Source organism: Grampus griseus (genome assembly GCF_964374135.1).
Source record: "Grampus griseus genome assembly, chromosome: 4".
NCBI classification, from domain to species: domain Eukaryota; kingdom Metazoa; phylum Chordata; class Mammalia; order Artiodactyla; family Delphinidae; genus Grampus; species Grampus griseus.
Genome location: NC_138997.1, coordinates 69,302,884 through 69,324,838, shown reverse-complemented (window position 1 = coordinate 69,324,838; position 21,955 = coordinate 69,302,884). Strand labels below are relative to the sequence as shown.

The 21,955-nt window shown below is 34.9% G+C and overlaps 1 protein-coding gene across 5 annotated transcripts in view; it reads left to right on the top strand.

Moving 5' to 3' along the window:
- EXOC1 (exocyst complex component 1) overlaps positions 1–21,955 on the top strand; it is a 61,499-nt gene that overhangs the window by 22,930 nt on the left and 16,614 nt on the right. For 3 of the 5 annotated variants that reach the window (XM_082652725.1, XM_082652723.1, XM_082652724.1), the window contains 4 exons: positions 519–628; positions 1,474–1,527; positions 8,193–8,342; positions 13,109–13,214. In XM_082652725.1, the coding sequence (XP_082508851.1) occupies positions 519–628; positions 1,474–1,527; positions 8,193–8,342; positions 13,109–13,214 (420 nt within the window). The remainder of the gene's footprint in view (positions 1–518; positions 629–1,473; positions 1,528–8,192; positions 8,343–13,108; positions 13,215–21,955) is intronic. The other 2 variants (XM_082652727.1, XM_082652726.1) reach the window with 1 other exon arrangement.

Genomic DNA, 21,955 nt, shown 5'->3' with positions numbered 1-21,955 from the left:
TCCCAAACCCCCGGGGCTGCGACTGGTACTGGTCCGCGGCCTGTTAGGAACTGGGCCGCGCAGCAGGAGGTGAGCGGCGGACGAGTGAGCGAAGCTTCATCTGCCGCTCCCCATCGCTCGCATTCCGCCTGAACTATCCCCGCCACCACCATCTGTGGAGAAATTGTCTTCCACGAAACTGGTCCCTGGTGCCAAAAAGGTTGGGGACCAGTGACCTAGAAGGCTTACGAAAATACAGATTGCCAGGTGCCACCTCCAGAATCAGTAGGTCTGGGCTGAGACCTTGGAATCCATATTTCTAACAGTTCCCAGATGATGCTGAGGCAGGACCACACTGTGAGAACCACTGTGCCATACTATTTTTTTCCCTTTACCTTTCTTTTACAAAGCATACGAATAAACCAGTAAAACTTTGGGTTCTTCAGAACTGAAATATGGATACTGTTATAAAGGTATTCAGTAAACATCGAGGAACTCTTTTTACACATTAAATAAGTCAAAAAATGTTATGATTTCAGGCCATGACATGCTTCTGGCAGTCAAACAGCAACAGCAGCGTTTCAGTGATTTGCGAGAGCATTTTGCCCGGAGACTAGCCAGTCACCTCAACAATGTTTTTGTTCAACAGGTAATTTTATTTTATTATTAATACTGGCATGTTCCTATAACCTGTTTATATATATATAAACTTAAAATTAATATATATTAACTTAAAATTAAATTCCCAGAAAAAATTTTAGTGTGTTTAATTGGGATCACAGTATATTCCTGCACACATTTCTTTGATTTTAATATTTTTAATATTTTTAAATTTTAATATTTGTAAATACATCTACAAGTAAATATGCGCATATTTGCTCGTAGATGTATTTGGGGCCTCAGTGGCCTCCTTAGGAAGACAGTCTAGTTCCTTTTAGCTAAAACTAAATAGCTAAATAACTATGCTTACATGTTGCATATACCGTTTAGACATTCTTATTTATAAAAATAAGTCCAAACCTGTTAACATGTTTACTGTTTGGCTTGTTTTATTTTTCAGTATTTTGAATACTGAGAACTAGGACTTGATTCCATGTTTGAAGTGTTTCATTGGCTTCATGTACTTACATATATGAGAAAAATGACTAAGTCAGTTGTAAATTCCGGTTGATTTAATCTTATATAAACCCTTTGCATTTTTATATGGAAAGGGATATTATAATTAAGGTTGTGGCAATGATAATAATGCTAATAATATTATTAAGGGTACCTTAGAGGGATTTGAATAGAAGGCATTTTAATATCTGGGCATTTTAATAAATTAGGTTTCGTATATTTTTCATCTCCTTTATTTTAATAAGGTTATTGGGCAAAAAAAAATTGAGGGAAATTCTGTTCATCAAGAAATGCTGTCTGAAATACTAGATTCTTATTTTGTTTTCACTTTGTAGTATTCTAAAACAATTGTATTTACTATATTTTATTTCTGATTAGTTTACTCAGGCCCTCCTTCAACTCTATAACAGGTCCTACTTTCTTTCGGTGCCTGTGAGTACATCAACTTTGGCTCCAGCTTCTTTGATTCTTTTCTTTTTTCTGTAAAGTTTACTAAACAGCAGCAGAATCTTTATAGATTATAATTTACTGATTTAAGCTACCTGTTAACCATATTTATAGCAGTTTTTTAATGTCCCATAACAAAAAGTTTATTTAGGCCAAAAAAGCATTTAATCTCAGTCTGCTTGCCTTTCTTCCTGTCATTCTATCAGTCACTCACTTTCTCCTTCATATATTTAGAAATCATTTGCCACGTGATTAGAGATGCATACCAGACATTTACTTGGAATAGATGAGAGGCTGATTCTGCCCTCAAGTCACTCACAGTCTAGAGAAGGGAGATATAATAGACTGATGGACTGAGGGGGGGAATATGTTATGATAGTGGTACTGTGGGAGCATAAAGGAAGACCATCTAACTAAGCATGCAAGGGGGAAATTGGGGAAGACTCTCTTAACATTTTACTTGACGTGAAAAGCATCAAGAAAAAAGTAAACCTAGAAATCATGTAGGAAATACTAATGCACATTTTACTTACACTATTATTTCAATAATATCTATTTCTACACAGTTCCTAGTTTTTAAAAATAATCCTGTTGACAGTGATACAGGCCACACTTGCAGATGGTACTGAAAATACTAGTCAGTAAACGATAATCCTTTCTGCACCCTTAATTGTTTGTTGTAACATGCTACTGTTTATGATTTTGCTTCCTTGCCTTATAAACTAATGGCTTTGTTTAAAGTGAATGCTTCCGAGTTCTGAAAATCTGATATGTATTGTTACATGTGAGTAATGCATGTTGAAAACCAGAATGTTGCAACAACCTAGAATGTGCTGAAGAAGGTGGAGGACAATGTCCCAAGTATAGAAAAGAGATTTTCTGTGTGTTAAATTTAATGCATTGTGTCACCTAGCAAAAGAGTTGGGAAACATGGGTATTTCTATTCCTGGTTGTGGGACACACTAGCTGGGAAAATTTGATTACCATATTACGGTTTATCTCTTTGTCAGTCACCAGATTTTTATTGCATGCCTGTTTTGTACTCAGTGTCATCCATATATAAGAATAAGAAATGACTCCCACCCTCAAGATGCTTGTGAGGAGGTGTTAAAAGTAATGTACTTAAAGCTCTACAGCAGTGTATACAGAGTACCTTGGAGACGTTGAAGGTTCAGTTCCGGACCACCACAATAAAGTGAATATCTCAATAAAGCAAGTCACACAAATTTTTTTGTTTCCCAGTGCATGTAAAATTTATGTTTACACTATATTGTAGCCTATTAAGTGTACAATAGCATTATGTCTAACAAAATGCACACACCTTAATTTAAAAAATACTTTATTTCCAAAAATTGCTAACCATCATCTGAGCCTTCAATGAGTCATAATATTTTTGCTGGTGGGGGGTCTTTCCTCGATGTTGACGGCACTGAGGGATCAAGGTGGTGGTTGCTGAAGAGTGGGGTGGCTATGGCAATTTAAAAAAAATAAGACAATGAAGTTTGCTATAATGATTGACTTTTCCATTCTCAAACAATTTCTCTGGGGCATGCAATGCTGGTGACAGCATTTTACCCACAGTAGAACAACTTTCAAAACTGGAGTCAGTCCTGTCAAATCCTGCTGCTGTTTTATAAACTAAGTTTATGTAATAGCCTAAATCCTTTGTTGTCATTTCAATAGTCTTCACAGCATCTTCACCAGGAGTAGATTCCATCTCAAGAAACCACTTTCTTTGCTCAGCCATAAGAAGCAACTCCTCATCCGTTAAAATCCATTAAGTGAGATTATAGCAATTCAGTCACATCTTCAGGCTCCACTTCTAATTCTAGTTCTCTTGCTATTTCTACCACATCTGTAGTTACTTCCTCTACTGAAGTCTTGAACCCCTCAAAGTCATTCATGAGGGTTGGAATCAGCTTCTTCCAAAACTCCTGTTAATGTTGATATTTTGATCTCTTCTCATGAATCACGAATGTTCTTAATGGCATCTAGAGTGGTGAATCCTTTCCAACCGGTTTTCAGTGGTCTTTACCCAGGTCTATCAGAGGAATCACTATATCTATGGCAGCTGTGGCCTTACAAAATGTTACTTCTTAAATAATAAGACTTAAGGGGCTTCCTTGGTGGTGCAGTGGTTGAGAGTCCGCCTGCTGATGCAGGGGACACGGGTTCGTGCCCCGGTCCGGGAAGATCCCACATGCCGCGGAGTGGCTGGGCCCGTGAGCCATGGCAGCTGAGCCTGCGCGTCCGGAGCCTGTGTTCCGCAACGGGAGAGGCCACAACAGTGAGAGGCCGCGTACCGCAAAAAAAAAAAAAAAAACGTGACACAGAGACATGGAGTGAGTCAATGCTCTTAGAAAAATGGCGCGAGTACACTTGCTTGACACAGCGTTGCCATAAACCTTCAATTTGTAAAACATGCAATTTCTGCAAAGCGCAGTAAAAGCACAATAAAAGCACAATAAAATGAGATACCTTTATATTAAATTGCTAATTGTATAGCCACATATACATAATATTCATATGTATAAGTGCTAAAGAGGTTTAATCAAAAGTGAGTTTACTGAGGATTTAAATAGTCAGATATGGCATCACAGATTAAGACAAGTCTTGAACAGAGTTCTTGCAATGCAATTTATAGCAAATGTATAGGTATAATATTATAACTACTGTACAGAAGAATCTGGTGGAAATAATCTAATGACCACAACATAACAGTGATTTAAGAGCACTGATTTCTGGTCTTTTTAAAATTCACACATCAATAAAATTAAATTTGGAGACTGACCAAGTCACCAATTTATTTTACCAAGTAAAAAACCTTAAAAAAGAAATATCTCCATCTGCTTTCACTATCGTTTTATTTTTAAAATGACATTTGGTACTAAAAGAAAAGGAAGAACATAATTTCAGACTTTCTAAATTGATACATTTACCTTTATGAGAAACTGGCTCCCATCCTTTTCTTGTTTTCTTATTGCTGCGGGCCAGTGAGAACATCTTCATATTTGGGAATCACTGATTCAGAGCACACTCTCTGTGATGCAACTTTCACAGTAATACGTCCACATAGCTATATTTTAATGAAACTTGAAATGTGTTTTTAATATTCACTTCTTACTGTAATATAAGAGTAATATTTTTAACAATTGGCAGATTTTTTTGGCTCTTTTAGATCTTTTTACATACTCAGCTTCCATTGAAATGATAGACTCTTACCCATAACTTTCACGTTTACTAGGGATTCATGTATCTAGAAATATATTCATCTGGGGGAATCAGACCAGTTACACTAATTAGGATTCTGATATTGGAAGCAGGCAATCAAATTAAGGCTAATAAAATTGAGGAAATATTTGGAGAAGGGATATGTCATTGTAAAAAATTTTTTGGTTTTTTGAAAGATTTGTCTTGAAGGGATAACTGTTCTCTGCCCCTTTTCCCCCTTTGGTTCTACAGAGACCTCATGATTCTGTGCTCCACTTTTAGCAACATGATAAGACCAGTTATGCACTGAGCTAAAAGTACAGCCAGGAAAAAACTGAAGTTGTGGGAGGTTTTGCTATATGCTTAAATTTGGAAATTTTTCTTTCAACATATATTTACAGAAACATCATATAGCAAAATAAAACCTGTGTAATAAACCAATAATATTCAGTTCATGCCACAAAAATTATTTCCTTAAGCACATTTCACAATCTTCTAAACATAGGTTGATGTGGTTAAAAACTTAGAAAGGACTGTGATTACCTAAGATCGGTTTTCATGTTTGTTGAAACTTTGCTCATATTTTCTTTTTCCTTTAAGAAAATAAAAATAAACATGCCATAAAAAAAAAAATAAATAAATAAAATAAACATGCCATAACATAGAAAGAGTTCCCAAATCTTGAAAATTTGCTCAGTATTTAACATGAATGTGTCATTTCTGTTAGAAGGTCAGTAAAGCATAGTGGTTAAGAGTATGGATGCTGGAGCCAAGTTTCCTGGGTTCCAAATCCTGATTCTGCTGCCTGGGTGACCTTGGGCAAGTGAACCTCTTTGTGCCGTCTTAGTTGCCCTATCAAATGAATGGGGGTAATAAAAATACCTACTTCATAGGGTTGGTATGAGGATTAATGTGTTGTTATATGGTCAGTACTTAGAACAGTGCTTGGTTTTAGTAAAGTGTTCAAAATTAGCTAATTTTATTATAATTCTAGGTATATGTATATATATTATATATATATATAATATATATATTATATACATATTATATTAATATATATATTATATTATATATATATTAATATATATATTATATACATATTATATTAATATATATATATTATATTAATATATATTATATATATATTATATATATATTATATACATATATTAATATATATTATATATTATAATAATACATATTATTATAGTATAATAATATATATTATATATACATACACACTAATGAAAATTTATAATTCAGTAAGTTCCTAGAAAACGTATTTGTTTTAGCTTAATTTGGAAAAAATCTAGTGTATTACTTTAAAATTATGTTAATAATAGAGTTTTGCTATTTTTTAAATGAGGAGAAAAGTAGTCTGCAGAGTTATTATAAGGATTAGAATTTATATATATAAAGAACCTAGCATGGTATTGTTATTGTTACTAATTTACTTATTTATAATAAGAAACTTTAAACAATGTCTTAATTTTAAAAATATATAAAGAATAAAATTCTTAGCTCATTTGAGTTCTAGATGTAATCGTTTTCTATTGTTTTTTAAATTTATTTTCTTTATTTTTTTTGGCCGCGTTGGGTCTTAGTTGTGGCACGTGAGGTCTTTGTTGAGGCATGTGGGCTCTTCATTGTGGCACACAGGCTTCTCTGTAGTTGTGGCGTGCGGGTTTTCTCTCTCTAGTTGTGGCTCATGGGCTCCAGCGCACATGGGCTCTGTAGTTGTGGCGTGCAGGCTCTGTAGTTTGTGGCACATAGGCTCTCTTGTTGAGGCGGACAAGCTCAGTAGTTGCGGCACACTGGCTTAGTTGCCCAGCGGCGTGTGGGATCTTAGTTTCCCTACCAGGGATTGAACCCCTGTCCCCTGCATTGGAAGGTGGATTCTTTACCACCGGACCACGGGGGAAGTCCCTCTATATTATTGATTGAACTAAACAATTTAAGTATTTGATTTTCCTGTTTCCTATAGGTATTTTGGAACCATTTTCTCTAAAATCTTTCTGTTAACACTAATAATATTTAATCTATCTTAATAGTAAAAGTTTGAAGGTAATGATGTTCTTTATATCAGTGAATTTTCAAATGATGGTGATCTTTAAAATGCTGTTGCAAAAGAAAGCTTTGAATAGTAATATATGTGAAAGATCTTTGTAAACTGTAAAATCCTCTATAAATGTTAACTCTTCCATTTTGCAGGAGAAGTGAAGGTTTTTAATTGAAGAGCTTTCCTGACATTAAATTAAATAATGTAACTTAATATGTAATGGTCTGAGTACACAGTTGTAGAAGAACATAAACAATGATTTTGAGTCTTAAGTCATTGAGAAAAATTAATGAGGAAGATTGGGATAATGAAAAGATATCTAATATTGTTATTAATAAAGACAGAATGTTTGAAAAACATTTATAAGCTATAACAGTTTTGTCAAATGTTCTTTGCTTTTAGTCAGTGTAACTAAGACAATTTGGAGACCTTAGCAGACTTAAAACTATAATATCTGTGATTTAATGGAATCCCAGTCATCCTTCTGATGTGGCCATTAGAAAACATTTCTGTAGTGTAATGTTTGTATTGACCTTTGGCAATTTTTGAGTCTGGTTAAAATGATTTTGTTTGACATGTTTTTGAAAGAAAACAGAAGTGAGACTCAGATGACTAAGGTTCAGATTCTAGCTTTCCTCCTGTGTGACCTGTGCAAATCACTTAACTCTTTGAATTTCAATTTGTTCTTCATTTTTTCTATTGGATCAGATGATCTACTAGTTCCATATACTCTAAAACAAAAGTCAGAAAGCATTATCTGTCTCAGGCTGTTTGAAAACTTACTAATTTATATAAGTCATGTCAAGGATGAAAAACAAAATCATATATTTATTTGCTTAACAGATCATTGGGAAAATTAAAATTACATTATTATTAGGGGTTATCCTGGAAAACCCAGGTTATAGTCATCTGTAGTCCTTCCTAGTTCCGAAATTCTATATCCTATATATTTTCATTTGTTGCTTTAAATATTGTAGACTCCAATGGAAATACCATAGATGTAGACAATTTGTTCTGAATGACTTCCTTATTTGCTGTGTTTCTTAATACTGTTTGTATCATGATATTTATTTGCTTAGTAAATTGTAAAATGATATGGGAGAGGCAAGCTTGATTAAAACATTCATTCTCAACTCCTTTAGAAGATAAAACAAGTAGTTGATTTATCAGAGAACCACTCTTGTGTGTTTATGACTGTTCAATGGTGGTGGTGTTCAGTTCACATACACAGGATGATAAAAGAAGCCAAGTAAGTACTCAGTTCTTATTTTTCTATGTGCTGTTGGTTTTGCTTGGCCATATTTGATCACTGTTTAGAATTTTTAGTTACAACAATGTTTCTTTATACTGTCTATGATATTTATTTACTTACTCATTCTAGGGCCATGATCAGAGTTCAACTCTTGCTCAGCACTCTGTTGAACTGACTTTACCTAATCATCGTCCGTTTCATAGAGACTTGCTCCGATATGCCAAGCTGATGGAGTGGCTAAAGAGTACCGATTATGGAAAATATGAGGGACTAACAAAGGTATGGATTTGATGCCAGTTACTGAGTATAGAGCATAATCTTTTAGAATCAAGAGGCCATGTGTTCAGTTCCCCAGGTGACATTTGAAATACTATTGTATATTCTTGGCAAAGTAGGAAATAATTGAATTTCTAAGTGCTCATTAGCCAGGGAGAACATTTATTTTATTTACTTGGGTGGAGAAGAGCTAGATTTTGAACTTCCAATATAATGTAGTTTTAGGCCATACTGTAGCCTGAAGCATCATTCAGTTTAGTTAAATGCTATAATTATTTCCTGAGTTTCTTTATATACAATATAGAAACTAGGGAGTATGAAGATGCTGTGAGACATTTGCCCTCTAAGAATCTATAATCTGTTCTTTTAAGCAAGTGCAGTGTGCCTCTTTATTAAGCAAACATTTCCACTCTTCTAGGTACACAGAAACATGGTATTTCTATTCCTGGTTGTGGGACAACTGGGAAGAGCAATTATAATTAAAACAATCAGCAAAAAATTAAGTGCTAAACTGGAAATGAGTTTAAATATGTGGCAGTTTAGAGAAGGGAAATCCATGAACGGAAGCCACGGGGGAAAACTTAATGGAAAACATTGGACTTGAATTGACTTTTAAGTAATGAGTGGAATTAAATTAGCCAGAAATAAGAGGAAGGGCATTCCAGGGATGAGGAGCAAGATGTGCAGACAAAAGTGGGAAAATATGCCCTTTTCCCAGGACTATAAGAAGGCAAGCCTGATTAAAGCAGAAATTCCATATTCTGGAAGAGTGAGAAGTTAGGTTAAAGAATCTGAACCTTGAGACCTAACAGCATTCTTCACACATGGGAAAAGCCTAGATGGGGGAAACTAATTTAGAACTTAATGTAATAACTGAAATGAAATGAAATCTTGAACCAGAAAGATGATAATAGGAATAGAGAATATAAACAAAAAGAGAGAGAATCCAAAGACAAGGGACGGGATGATGCCAAACTTGCTAGACTTGGAGATTAGAAGAACAGTGGTATATACCACTGACTAAATATCAGCAAGTGGACAAGATAAGAGTCATTCATATATTCATTAAGCAAATGAATTGAGCACCTGTTATGTGCTAACACTGTGGTAAGCTCTAGAGATGCAGCGCTGAAGGAAGTAGGTGAACACTTGCCTGTTCAGAGTGCATATGCCGGTGGAGAAGGACTGACACAAAGGTCAGTTGTATAGCCTGTTGGAAGGTACTGCTGAGGACTCTAGAGAAAATAAAGCAGGGAATGCCAGGACGTCAGAAAGGTTTGCAGTTTCAAAAAGGATGATCAGAGAAGGTGTCACGAGAAGGTGACTTTTGAGCACAGATTTTAAAAACAAGGAGGGGTGAGCAGCGGGAGTTTCTAGGGAAAGCTTTCCCGGCACAGTGCAAGTGCCCCAAGGCAAGAGCAGCCTGGAGCACTTGAGGAGCGCCAGGAGGCCAGTGTAGTTGGAGCACAGCGAGCCAGGTTCAGGATTAGAAGGGCAGGTGGGAGAGGTAAGGTGGGTGTGGCAGGGCAGATCTGGAAGAGACTGTGCACCATTGTAAGGATTGGGCTTTTACTTTGAGGGAGATGGGGGAGTGGTGTTGGTGGGCTTTGAGTAGTGGAATGACACGATCTGACTTAGATACATGGCCATCGTAGCAGGAACCCATGGGTTCAGTACTCTACTGTTGTGTGTTGTTTTGTTTTGTTTTGATTCAGCAGAATTCTGATTTGTAGATAGCTTAAAGAAAAATATTTGCATTACTGGAATCTTTGCCTTTTGAAGTTGTAAGAGGATTAATATTTTGGATAATTAAACATGGTTACATCTCCTTAAGAGTTTTGTGCCAACAAGTGCTTTGTCCCCTAGTGAGTATTCAAATGAGTAAAATACTCCTTAAGCTTTTTTGCCTAATTGTGTTCTCAGTGAGTATTGTTGCCCTATCTTTATATATAATGTATTCATGAATGTAATTTAAAGTGAAGAAACATGACGATAGCCAATCTAGCACTGAATTATGGAATCATTTTCTGCTCACAGAATATTTTTAAATGACAATATTAATGTGATTTTTTAAATGAAATTGACTTATTTCCCAGGAATATTACTTGATCCTGTGTTCTGAACTTTTGACAGACCATGTATTTTATGCCTCATAATCTAATTTGGTAGTTGAAGGTTTTCCTAAACAGGATTTTATTAAAAAGAAAGAAGGAAGAAAGGAATGAAAGAAGGAAACAGACTAAACCAGTGTTTCTTTAGTAAGAAATAATTAAATCCAGGTACTATTTGCACTTGGTTGTGTGTACACAGCTCACACTTTCTGGCAGGACCAGGAAATGCCTGTTTTAAATTCTTGAGGGATAAGAATCACTAGACCCTGCCCCAACTCTACTTATGGCTGAATCTAAGCAAAGCCCTGATTTTTGGTATACATAATTAGAGCTTAAGGAAAATAGAGGTGCCTTGGTCATGTAATGAGCTCTGCTGTCAGAGTCCTTCCTCGCCAATGGTGGCTCTGGGTTATGCATGTAGGGCAATTCATAATGGAGATGGTCCATCCATGCTTAGGTAGGAAATGAGCTTTCCTCTCCTAATTAGCCCCCTGAGGTTGGCAGTCAGTCTTGAAGATTGCTCAGACATCTTCTCTTAACCTCAGTTTTACATTTGTGGAATTTTCTTTTTGTGTAAAGAGAAAGTGAAACACGGAGTTATCTGTAAGGCTCTACAGTCAGCACAAAATAAAGTTGAAAACACTACCTGAAATAACAGTATTTATACTCATAATAGTTAAATTTTAAGTAAGGTGCTGTATACAAGGTGCTAAGAAGAATACGTACTCACAGTGAGAGATATCTGTCAGAATTTGGTAAATGAATGAACTGAGAGTCACACCTGTCTGTGGCCTTTCCCACCAGTGAATTCTGTTGAGGACCTGGGGGAAGCTATTCAGTCATTTGAATTGCATTGAAAACGAAGATGATTTTCAGTAGTCTGCTCAAATCACTGTTTTCAAAATACCAAAATAGCTGTTTTGAAACTGTTTAAATTGCTTGGGTCATAATTTGCTCTTTAAACAATTGGGGTATTGGAATGCAGTCTGTAATATTGAGTGATTTGAGTAGAAACCACTAATGAAGATTTTATGAATTGTAAGAAGCTAATTTCCCATTTGTCAGTCCTTTACAATGATTTGCAGTGATCAATATTTTTATGAGAATTTAAACTTGAAAAAATGAGATGCTGAAAATGTGAAACAGCCCAATGAAATAGGAATAATTTTAGGGTATATTTTAATTTATATTTCCGTTTAAAGTTACACAAAGATCACAGGAAAGAATTTCCTGTTTGACTAATTTTCTTACAGAGACTGTGTGAGAATGTATATGGCCTACATATAGACAAAAGCAGGATCTATATTATGTTTTATCCAAAAATTGTTTTATAAGGATATATCTATAAAATATCTAAAAAAAATCAGTGGTGGACTATGAATCAGTATACAAATATTTAAATAATGTATACCTTTGAAAGGTGCATCTGATGTTTAAAGCAAAGTAAACCTACTCTAAAACTGGGTATGTTAATTTGAAATAATAAAGGAAGTTGAAGCGTAGATTCCATCATAAATTTAAAAGAATAGCTAGGTACAACAGTTTTTCTGCTGTAGATTTATTTAAATTTAGTGAAACTCTACATATGGCATTTAACATAGGACTTGGAAAAATACATGGTCTCCCACTGTTGAAGAATCTTTCGTAAGGGTATAAGATGTTTTTATGTGATGATAAGCAAATATGATGAAGAAATGAGTTTTCATGTTAAATAATAATTTTTTTATTTGAACTAGAATAAATTAAATTTGCTTTTTTAAAAATAAATTATTTAATTATGAAAACTGTAAGATGTATTAATTAAATTCTTGTTGAAAGTAACCTATTTGGGGGTAATGTAATACCCCATGCTGGCAAGGTATGGTAAAACTCAGTGTACTCCTTCATTGCCATTGACACTGTCTATTGGTATAATTGTTTTTAAAGCAACATGGCAGTATGGAGGAAGAGTTATAAAGATTCCCTTATTCTTTGGCACTGTAATTCCACCCTTAGGAAATGATTCCAAGGAAACAATTCATTAGAGATGAAAAGCTTATTGTAACATTGTCTATCATAGCAAAACATTGAAACCACTTAAGTGGCCTGTGTTAGGAGATTGGTTTACTAAATTGTGGCACATCAACAAAGCGTAATACTGTGCAGTCATTAGAGTGTGAGACTGGAGAAACATAATTGCTGTAACCCAAATACCCTATACAGTATAATTGCAATTATATTTAAAGTATGTGAAAGATAATACATAAAAATGAAAATGTAAGTGTGGTTATGTTCAACTTCATATTTTTGTAAATTCTTAATGTTATGTGTTTAACTTTTTTAAAGGACAGAAAATAGCCTTCTTTTTATATCCTATGAAATGCATCAAAATTTTAAGAGCACATGTAAAGAAAAAAACGTAGGGACACCAAGTGGGGAAAGCCGGGATGCGGGGGCAGGGGGGTTGATGAATTGGGAGATCAGGATTGACATATATACGCTAATACGTATTACTAAGAACCTGCTGTATTAAAAAAAATAAAATAAAATTCAAAAAAAAATTTTAAGACCACAAAATTCAGAACAAGCACAAAGGACTTGGTGGTGGGGGGGGGTAGAAAATGGAAATTGTTATGTTTGTTTTATTAATAAGAAGTACGTGTTACTTTTCTTTTTAAGAATTACATGGATTATTTATCACGACTCTATGAGAGAGAAATTAAAGATTTCTTTGAAGTTGCAAAGATCAAGATGACTGGCACAACTAAAGAAAGCAAGAAGTTTGGTAAGCTTAGGCACCTCAGTCCCTTGTTTTCTATTCTATTAAAAATGGTTTTATTTTTATTTATGACAAATAATTCTGAGACTTTTTAGGCAAGGTGGAAGGAGATACAGTAGAATTAATGAACGAATAAATCTAATGCATTGGTTTAATTTATAGGTATTTCATAGAAAAAATATTTATGTCTGTAAATACGTTTTTTTACTAATTAAAATTCTGCAGTATGTGAATCTGACAGCAATTGTGTATTCATGCTATGTTTAAAAGTACAATTAGCCTCATATCTGCAGCTGTGCAACCCATAGATATGGAGGACCACCTATGGGACTTGAGCATCCATGGATTTTGATATCCACGACGGGTGCTGGAACCAATCCCGCACAGTAACCGAGGGATAACTGTGTATATTCATAGGAGAAGCAGTTGACCAGAAAACGAAGTGCAGTCTGGTAGAGAAAAGAACTAAACTAAGAGACACATATTGAAAGTTCAGTTTCTGATTTCCTAAAAGACCTTTCGTAACAGTTGGAGGGAAGTCTGTGATCTCTTAAGTCATTGCTCTCCACAGGGAAGTGAAAGTGATTCCTGGCTTCTTACTTCTCACTGGCTATTTTGAATCAAAAAGAAGGTTTTAAGTGTTTTCTCCCCTGCCAAGGGGCTATAAAAATGTCACCAAAACTTCTCCTGTAATTATACCTTATTTTTCCAAAGAGATATTTTTGAAACAAGTTGGTTTTTGTTGCTTCTAAATATGTTAAAACAATCAAAAATATGATTTAAAAGGATAACCAGTGAAAGTATCAAGTTGCGAGGAAGTGATTTGCCGAGGCCACATTCTGCTCTTGCATGTACCCATCTCTGGACTTCCTTTTGGATGGAGTTCTGTGCCTACTCAAGTCAAAACCTGGCCTTAAATGGCTACAGTGTGTACTCAGTGTGTCTGCATAGCTCCCCTTTAGAACCATGAGTTTAGCATTTGCTTGTTGAAAGGAGCCTATGCCCTAAGCAACTTCCGTAATCAGGAGATAGGATTGAAATTGATAGCTCATCTTTCCATTCTTTTGTTTAGGACAAAGAAGACTATCTTTAGTGGGTAATTATTTCGTGTGAATCACACTGATTTGTGTGTTTTTTTTTTTTGCGGTATGCAGGCCTCTCACTGTTGTGGCCTCTCCCGTTGTGGAGCACAGGCTCCGGATGTGCAGGCTCAGCGGCCATGGCTCACGGGCCTAGCCACTCCACGGCATGTGGGATCTTCCCGGACCGGGGAACGAACCCATGTCCCCTGCATCAGCAGGCGGACTCTCAACCACTGTGCCACCAGGGAAGCCCTGTGGTGGTGGTTTTTTAAATCCAACACTAATATATTGATGATACTAGTCCAGATTTTTTAAATGGTTTGAATCTGTGTACAAATGCATTGATTACACTTGGTAAAGACACTGATAAGAATCTTGGGACAATAGGCTTTTGGAAACAGAAATGCTAACTCATCCTAAAGGTTAATTGTTCTTAAAAAGCAGTGTGTTTATATCCTTGTTAATGTTTCACCATGGGTATGTTATACTTTTTTTTTTAGTAAATGACATATTAATACAGTTACATGTTTAATGTTTTCATTTAGTATATTTGTCACCACTTGTTAGTGAACCATTTTATTTTGAGAGAACTCTTCTACAGTGAAAACTGAAGTAAAAGAGAAATCTTTCTAAAATTATCTCCTCAGGAGGTTATTAATGCCGATATCATAATAGTTTATCAAGCCTAAGATTCTCATTGAGATAAATGACATAATAGAAATCTAATTTAAATCAAGTACAGTAGTATCTTAACGGTATCATTGCATTAACTTGAAATGTTACGTTTTTACTTTTCTTAGCCCTTGAGAAGTTCTTTAATTATCTTGTTAAAAAATTTTTTTAATTAACCTAATACAAGATACAGAAGATACTTTTATAGTTTTAAAACAGTGTTAAAATTATATCTCTTCTATGTATCTATTAAATAATAAAGAATAGGAGAGTAATTTGTAACAGTTGATGTAATCAAAAAAATTATAGTTTCTATTACTTTGATATTATCAGTTACAAGAGAAGAAAAACTAAATAATAAACAATTCAGAAGATAAAAACGGTTTTGTTCATCTTTGAAGATCTAACTTGTTAGTCAACATTTAAAAATAAATTTCCAGTTAAATACAAATGGCTTAAGAAGTTCTTAAATAGGTAGAATGTAAACTTTCTAAAGGTATCTTTTCAGTGATATAAATTATGTTTAAATTAGTTTTTAGTAGTAATTATAATTAAAAGGAACATCTAAAACTTTGGGAAGATAACTTTTCAATGAATTAAAATTAAGTAATTATGAGTAAAATTTTAATTTGTTTTGTTTTTGACTTGCTGTGAAAATGCTGGGTCACAGATACTAATAAGAGTAGGAAGTCAGATTGAATGTGTTTTACAAAAGGAAATTGTGTAGTCAGTATAGTCATGGAGATTCAGGGGAATTCTCTCTTTTTCAATCACTCTTGACTCAAGTCTTTAATATCTACTTAGTTCAAATAATTTAAAATAATGTTAAAATGCCAGTAAAGTACTTTTTCTTTGTGATAAGGACTTTTTGTAGGTCTGCCTTTTTTGATCTGTAGGTTTACTTTGATATCCTCAAAGGTGAATTTTCCCCCCAAGATTAGTACTTTGGTGTTTTGTTTTCCCTTTGTAGTCTACAGATATACTTAATGAAAAGTCAGGAAAACGAAATTTAGTAATTATTTTTTAATTTGCTTGTTTTTTTCCTTTCTGCAGCTGAAATAGACACAGATACATATATTACTTAAGCCCATTAACATATACATTTACATAATTACTTCCTCATATTTATAATCCAAAATTTAAAATTGATATGCCTGAAACATTTTTTCATTGTTTCTCCACTAAATTAAGAAATCTTGTTGATTCCAAAGGGAGTCTTGAATGAATGACTGAATTTAGTCCTGACTGGAAGATTCATTCAATAAATGTTTATTAATTACCTGTTATGTAATAAGCACTGCTAGGTACTGAGAATCCAGCAATGAGCAAAGACCCTACCCTCTTGAAGCTTATAGTCTAGCAGGAATTATTTAAAGATATTTAAAAGTTCACCAGCATATTGTTGCTTGTTGGTGATAATATACAGTTTTTATGAGCCCCAAATGGGGCACTACTAGTAACTCTGTATTCTTTATTGACTACTAAAATATGTATGTGTGTGTGTATATATAAAGCATTAGGCTTTGCTCTGGAATTGGTGAACTTAGTAGAGTGACAACTTAAGGCCACCAGAAGGTACTATTCAGGATGGCCAACTAGTAGCTCCAGCACATCCCTCCTTGCTTGCCACTTTAATGTCCAGCCTTATTGTTTCATATTCCCTTGAGCTTCGGGTAGCCAAGGCTGGGAACATTCACATGTCTCTGGTGTGGCAAGTTAGTAGTTCATACTTGGGATTTTGCCTTGAAGTTTGGCAGGAGTAGTGACAGTTGACACATTTTCTGTTTTTTAAATATTTCTAGATTAGAGTTATATTCTTTAATTTTCTGTTTCATTCTGTAATTTCTTTCTTTGCCTTTCAAATTAACTTCTAATTTGGGTTTAGAATGTTTCACAAGATGATCTCTACAATTGATCTAATAAATATTACAGAGAGATTTTAGATAAAAGAAATGCCAGATGACCCTAAAAGAGCTCCAGTTCCTCCATTAAACCTGTTCCCTCAGCTTTACTCTTCCATCTACCCATCTCCTAATAATTAGTATTTTTATACATACCTTTCATTCTAGGTGTTCACAAAGCCAGTTTAAGTTTCTTAGTAGTTCAGGTTGTTATTCTAAAATGGTTTTAAAGCCCCACTCGTATAATTTTCTGTCAGATGGAGTGTACAATTATTTAGTACAGTGGAGATTCCTTTCAGGAGCTTTCAGTGAATACAAGAGTGTTAATGCATTTAAAGTCTAAATCTACAACTTCATTCTGATAAATTTTCACTGTATTAAATTATTTACTTGAACTCTGTTTTCTTCAGAAAACAATACTTGCAAATATAGTCTTTAAATTTAAGTACATCAGCTCAATAAACTTAAAAAAATCCTTTAAAAGTGTGGGGGAGGCTTACAGGTGTAGATATTTTTACCTGAATATTTGCATAAAACAGTACATTAAAAGACTAGTAAAGTTTTTTCTCTCATATAATTTTTCAAACAATAGCTGACCAACTAAACATACGTTGCATCTCTCGTTACTTGATGCTCATGGTTCTTTGCATGTGTCTTTAAAACTAGAGCTTTAACTTCCTCTTGTGCATGGTTTGTGCAAATTGCAGTTTATTAACTTGTCTTTGTCTTTGATGCTTGCAACCTAATCCATCACAGCTACACTGCCTCGAAAAGAAAGTGCTGTCAAACAGGAAACAGAGAGTGAGTATGCTTAGTGTATTAGTAGGTATTCTCAATGCATGTTTGTTTGTCTAGAAATTAGTTATTTTTCTCGAAAAAAGTTACACCAAAAATACTGATTTCTCTGAGTTGCCAGGTATTGGTGAAAGAAAAACAACATGATGGTAGTGGTATGACTACATCCAAGAAATACATAATATAGTTAAAAATATTTGGTGGGTAGTCAGAAATTTATAAAAAGTCTTAACCATTATACTTTTGTTTTCAGGCTGTGTTTAGAAACTATAAAAATTCTTGTAGGTATGGTCAGATTTTGCATAATGAAACCAAAGTTTATCTCTAATTGTCCTTATACCTTTTTATCACTTATTATATCATTTGTCCCTCCTGACCATAAGCAGATAATGCAGGTTAGCTGAGAAATATTCAAGAAGAATAAAATGTTTTTATTGTTTAAATTTAATTCTAGTAAAAACATCACATTTTCTTGTAAATGGAATCTTTTAATTCTTTTATGTATGTAGGATATTGTCCAGACATATTGTTATCATTTTTCCCCATGGCTACGATAGATACCTTTCTTTATACCTAAACTCACATGTCCCATATTAATATAGTTAACGATGGAGGAAACCTGCACAAGCCTCTTAGATAGCCTCATCCACCAGAGGAGAGACAGCAGAAGCAAGAAGAACTACAGTCCTGCAGCCTGTGAAACAAAAACCACATTCACAGAAAGATAGACAAGATGAAAAGGTAGAGGGCTATGTACCAGATAAAGGAACAAGATAAAAGCCCAGAAAAACAACTAAATGAAGTGGAGAGAGGAAACCTTCCAGAAAAAGAATTCAGAATAATGATAGTGAAGATAAACCAGGACCTCAGAAAAAGAATGGAGGCAAAGATCGAGAAGATGCAAGAAATGTTTAACAAAGACGTAGAAGAATTAAAGAACAAACAAACAGAGATGAACAATACAATAAATGAAATGAAAACTACACTAGAAGGAATCAATAGCAGAATAACTGAGGCAGAAGAACGGATAAGTGACCTGGAAGACAGAATGGTGGAATTCACTGCTGCAGAACAGAATACAGAAAAAAGAATGAAAAGAAATGAAGACACCCTAAGAGACCTGTGGGACAACATTAAACACAACAACATTCGCATTACAGGGGTCCCAGAAGAAGAGAGAAAGGACCTGAGAAAATATTTGAAGAGATTATAGTTGAAAACTTCCCTAACGTGGGAAAGGAAATAGCCACCCAAGTCCAGGAACTACAGCAAGTCCCACATAGGATAAACCAAAGGAAAAACACGCCGAGACACATAGTACTCAAATTGGCAAAAATTAAAGACAAAGAAAAATTATTGAAAGCAGCAACGGAAAAATGACAAATCACATACAAGGGAACTCCCATAAGGTTAACAGCTGATTTCTCAGCAGAAACTCTACAAGCCAGAAGGGAGCGGCATGACATACTTAAAGTGATGAAAGAGAAAAACCTGCAACCAAGATTACTCTACCCAGCAAGGATCTCATTCAGATTCGATGGAGAAATCAAAAGCTTTACAGACACACAAAAGCTAAGAGAATTCAGTACCACCAAACCAGCTATATAGCAAATGCTAAAAGAACTTCTCTAAGTGGGAAACATAAGAGAAGAAAAGGACCTACAAAAACAAACCCAAAACAATTAAGAAAATGGTCATAGGAACATACATATCGATAATTACCTTAAACGTGAATGGATTAAATGCTCCAACCAAAAGACACAGGCTTGCTGAATGGATACAAAAACAAGACCCATATATATACTGTCTACAAGAGACCCACTTCAGACCTAGGGACACAGACAGACTGAAAGTGAGGGGATGGAAAAAGATATTCCATGCAAATGGAAATCAAAAGAAAAATGGAATAGCAATACTCATATCTGATAAAACAGACTTTAAAGAATGTTACAAGAGACAAGGAAGGACACTACACAATGATCAAGGGTTCAATCCAAGAAGAAGATGTAACAATTATAAATATATATGCACCCAACGTAGGAGCACCTCAATACATAAGGCAACTACGAACAGCTGTAAAAGAGGAAATCGACAGTAACACAGTAATAGTGGGGGACTTTATCACCTCACTTACACCAATGGACAGATCATCCGAATGAAAATAAATAAGGAAACAAAAGCTTTAAATGACACAGTAGACCAGATAGATTTAATTGATTTTTATAGGACATTCCATCCAAAAACAGCAGATTACACTTTCTTCTCAAGTGCGTACGGAACATTCTCCGGGATAGATCACATCTTGGGGCACAAATCAAGCCTCAGTAAATTTAAGAAAATTGAAATCATATGAAGCATCTTTTCTGACCACAACACTATGAGATTAGAAATGAATTACAGAGGAAGAAACGTGAAAAACACATGGAGGCTAAACACTAAGTTACTAAATAACCAAGAGATCACTGAAGAAATCAAAGAGGAAATCAAAAAATACCTATACGCAAATGACGATGAAAACACAACGATTCAAAACAATGGGATGCAGCAAAAGCAGTTCTAAGAGGGAAGTTTATAGCTATACAGGCATACCTCAAGAAACAAGAAAACTCTCAAATAAACAATGTAACCTTAAACCTAAAGGAACTAGAGAAAGAACAGCAAACAAAACCCAAACTTAGCAGAAGGAAAGAAATCATAAAGATCAGAGCAGAAATAAATGAAATAGAAACAAAACAATAGCAAAGATCAATAAAACTAGAAGCTGGTTCTTTGAGAAGATAAACAAAATTGATAAACCATTAGCCAGACTCATAAAGAAAAAGAGGGAGAGGACTCAAATCAATAAAATTAGAAATGAAAAAGGAGAAGTTACAACAGACACCGCAGAAATACAACGCATCCTTAGAGACTACTACTAGCAACTCTATGCCAATAAACTGGACAACCTGGAAGAAATGGACAAATTCTTAGAAAGGTATAAGCTTCCAAGACTGAACCAGGAAGAAACAGAAAATATGAACAGATCAACAAGTAATGGAATTGAAACTGTGATTAAAAATCTACCAACAAACAAAAGTCCAGGACCAGATGGCTTCACAGGTTAATTCTATCAAACATTTAGAGAAGAGCTAACACCCATCCTTCTCAAACTCTTCCACAAAATTGCAGAGGAAGGAGCACTCCCAAACTCATTCTGTGAGGCCACCATCACCCTGATACCAAAACCAGACAAAGATACTACAAAACAAGAAAATTACAGACCAGTATCACTGACGAATATAGATGCAAAAATCCTCAACAAAATACTAGCAAACAGAATCCAGCAACACATTAAAAGGATCGTATAGGGCTTCCCTGGTGGCGCAGTGGTTGAGAGTCCGCCTGCCGATGTAGGGGACACGAGTTTGTGTCCGTTCTGGGAAGATCCCACATGCCGCGGAGCACCTGGGCCTGTGAGCCATGGCTGCTGAGCCTGTGCGTCCGGAGCCTGTGCTCCGCAACGGGAGAGGCCACAGCAGTGAAAGGCCCGCGTACCACAAAAAAAAAAAGAAAAGGATCATAAACCATGATCAAGTGGGATTTATTCCAGGGATGCAAGGATTCTTCAATATATGCAAATCAATCAATGTGATACACCATATTAACAAATTGAAGAATAAAAACCATATGATCATGTCAATAGATGCAGAAAAAGCTTTTGACAAAATTCAGCACCCATTTATGATAAAAACTCTCCACAAAGTGGGCATAGAGGGAACCTACCTCAACGTAATAAAGGCCATATACAACAGACCCACAGCAAACATCATTCTCAATGGTGAAAAACTGAAAGCATTTCCTCTAAGATCAGGAAAAGACAAGGATGTCCACTCTCACCACTATTATTTAACATAGTTTTGGAAGTCCTGGCCACGGCAATCAGAGAAGAAAAAGAAATAAAAGGAATACAAATTGAAAAAGAAGAAGTAAAACTGTCACTGTTTGCAGATGACATGATACTATACATAGAGAATCCTAAACATGCCCCCAGAAAACTACCAGAGCTAATCAATGAATTTGATAAAGTTGCAGGATACAAAATTAATGCACAGAAATTTCTTGCATTCCTATACACTAATGATGAAAAATATGAAAGAGAAATTAAGGAAACACTCCCATTTACCGTTGCAACAAAAACAATAAAATACCTAGGAATAAACCTTCCTAGGGAGGCAAAAGACCTGTATGCAGAAAACTATAAGACACTGATGAAAGAAATTAAGGATGATGCCAACAGATGGAGAGATATACCATGTTC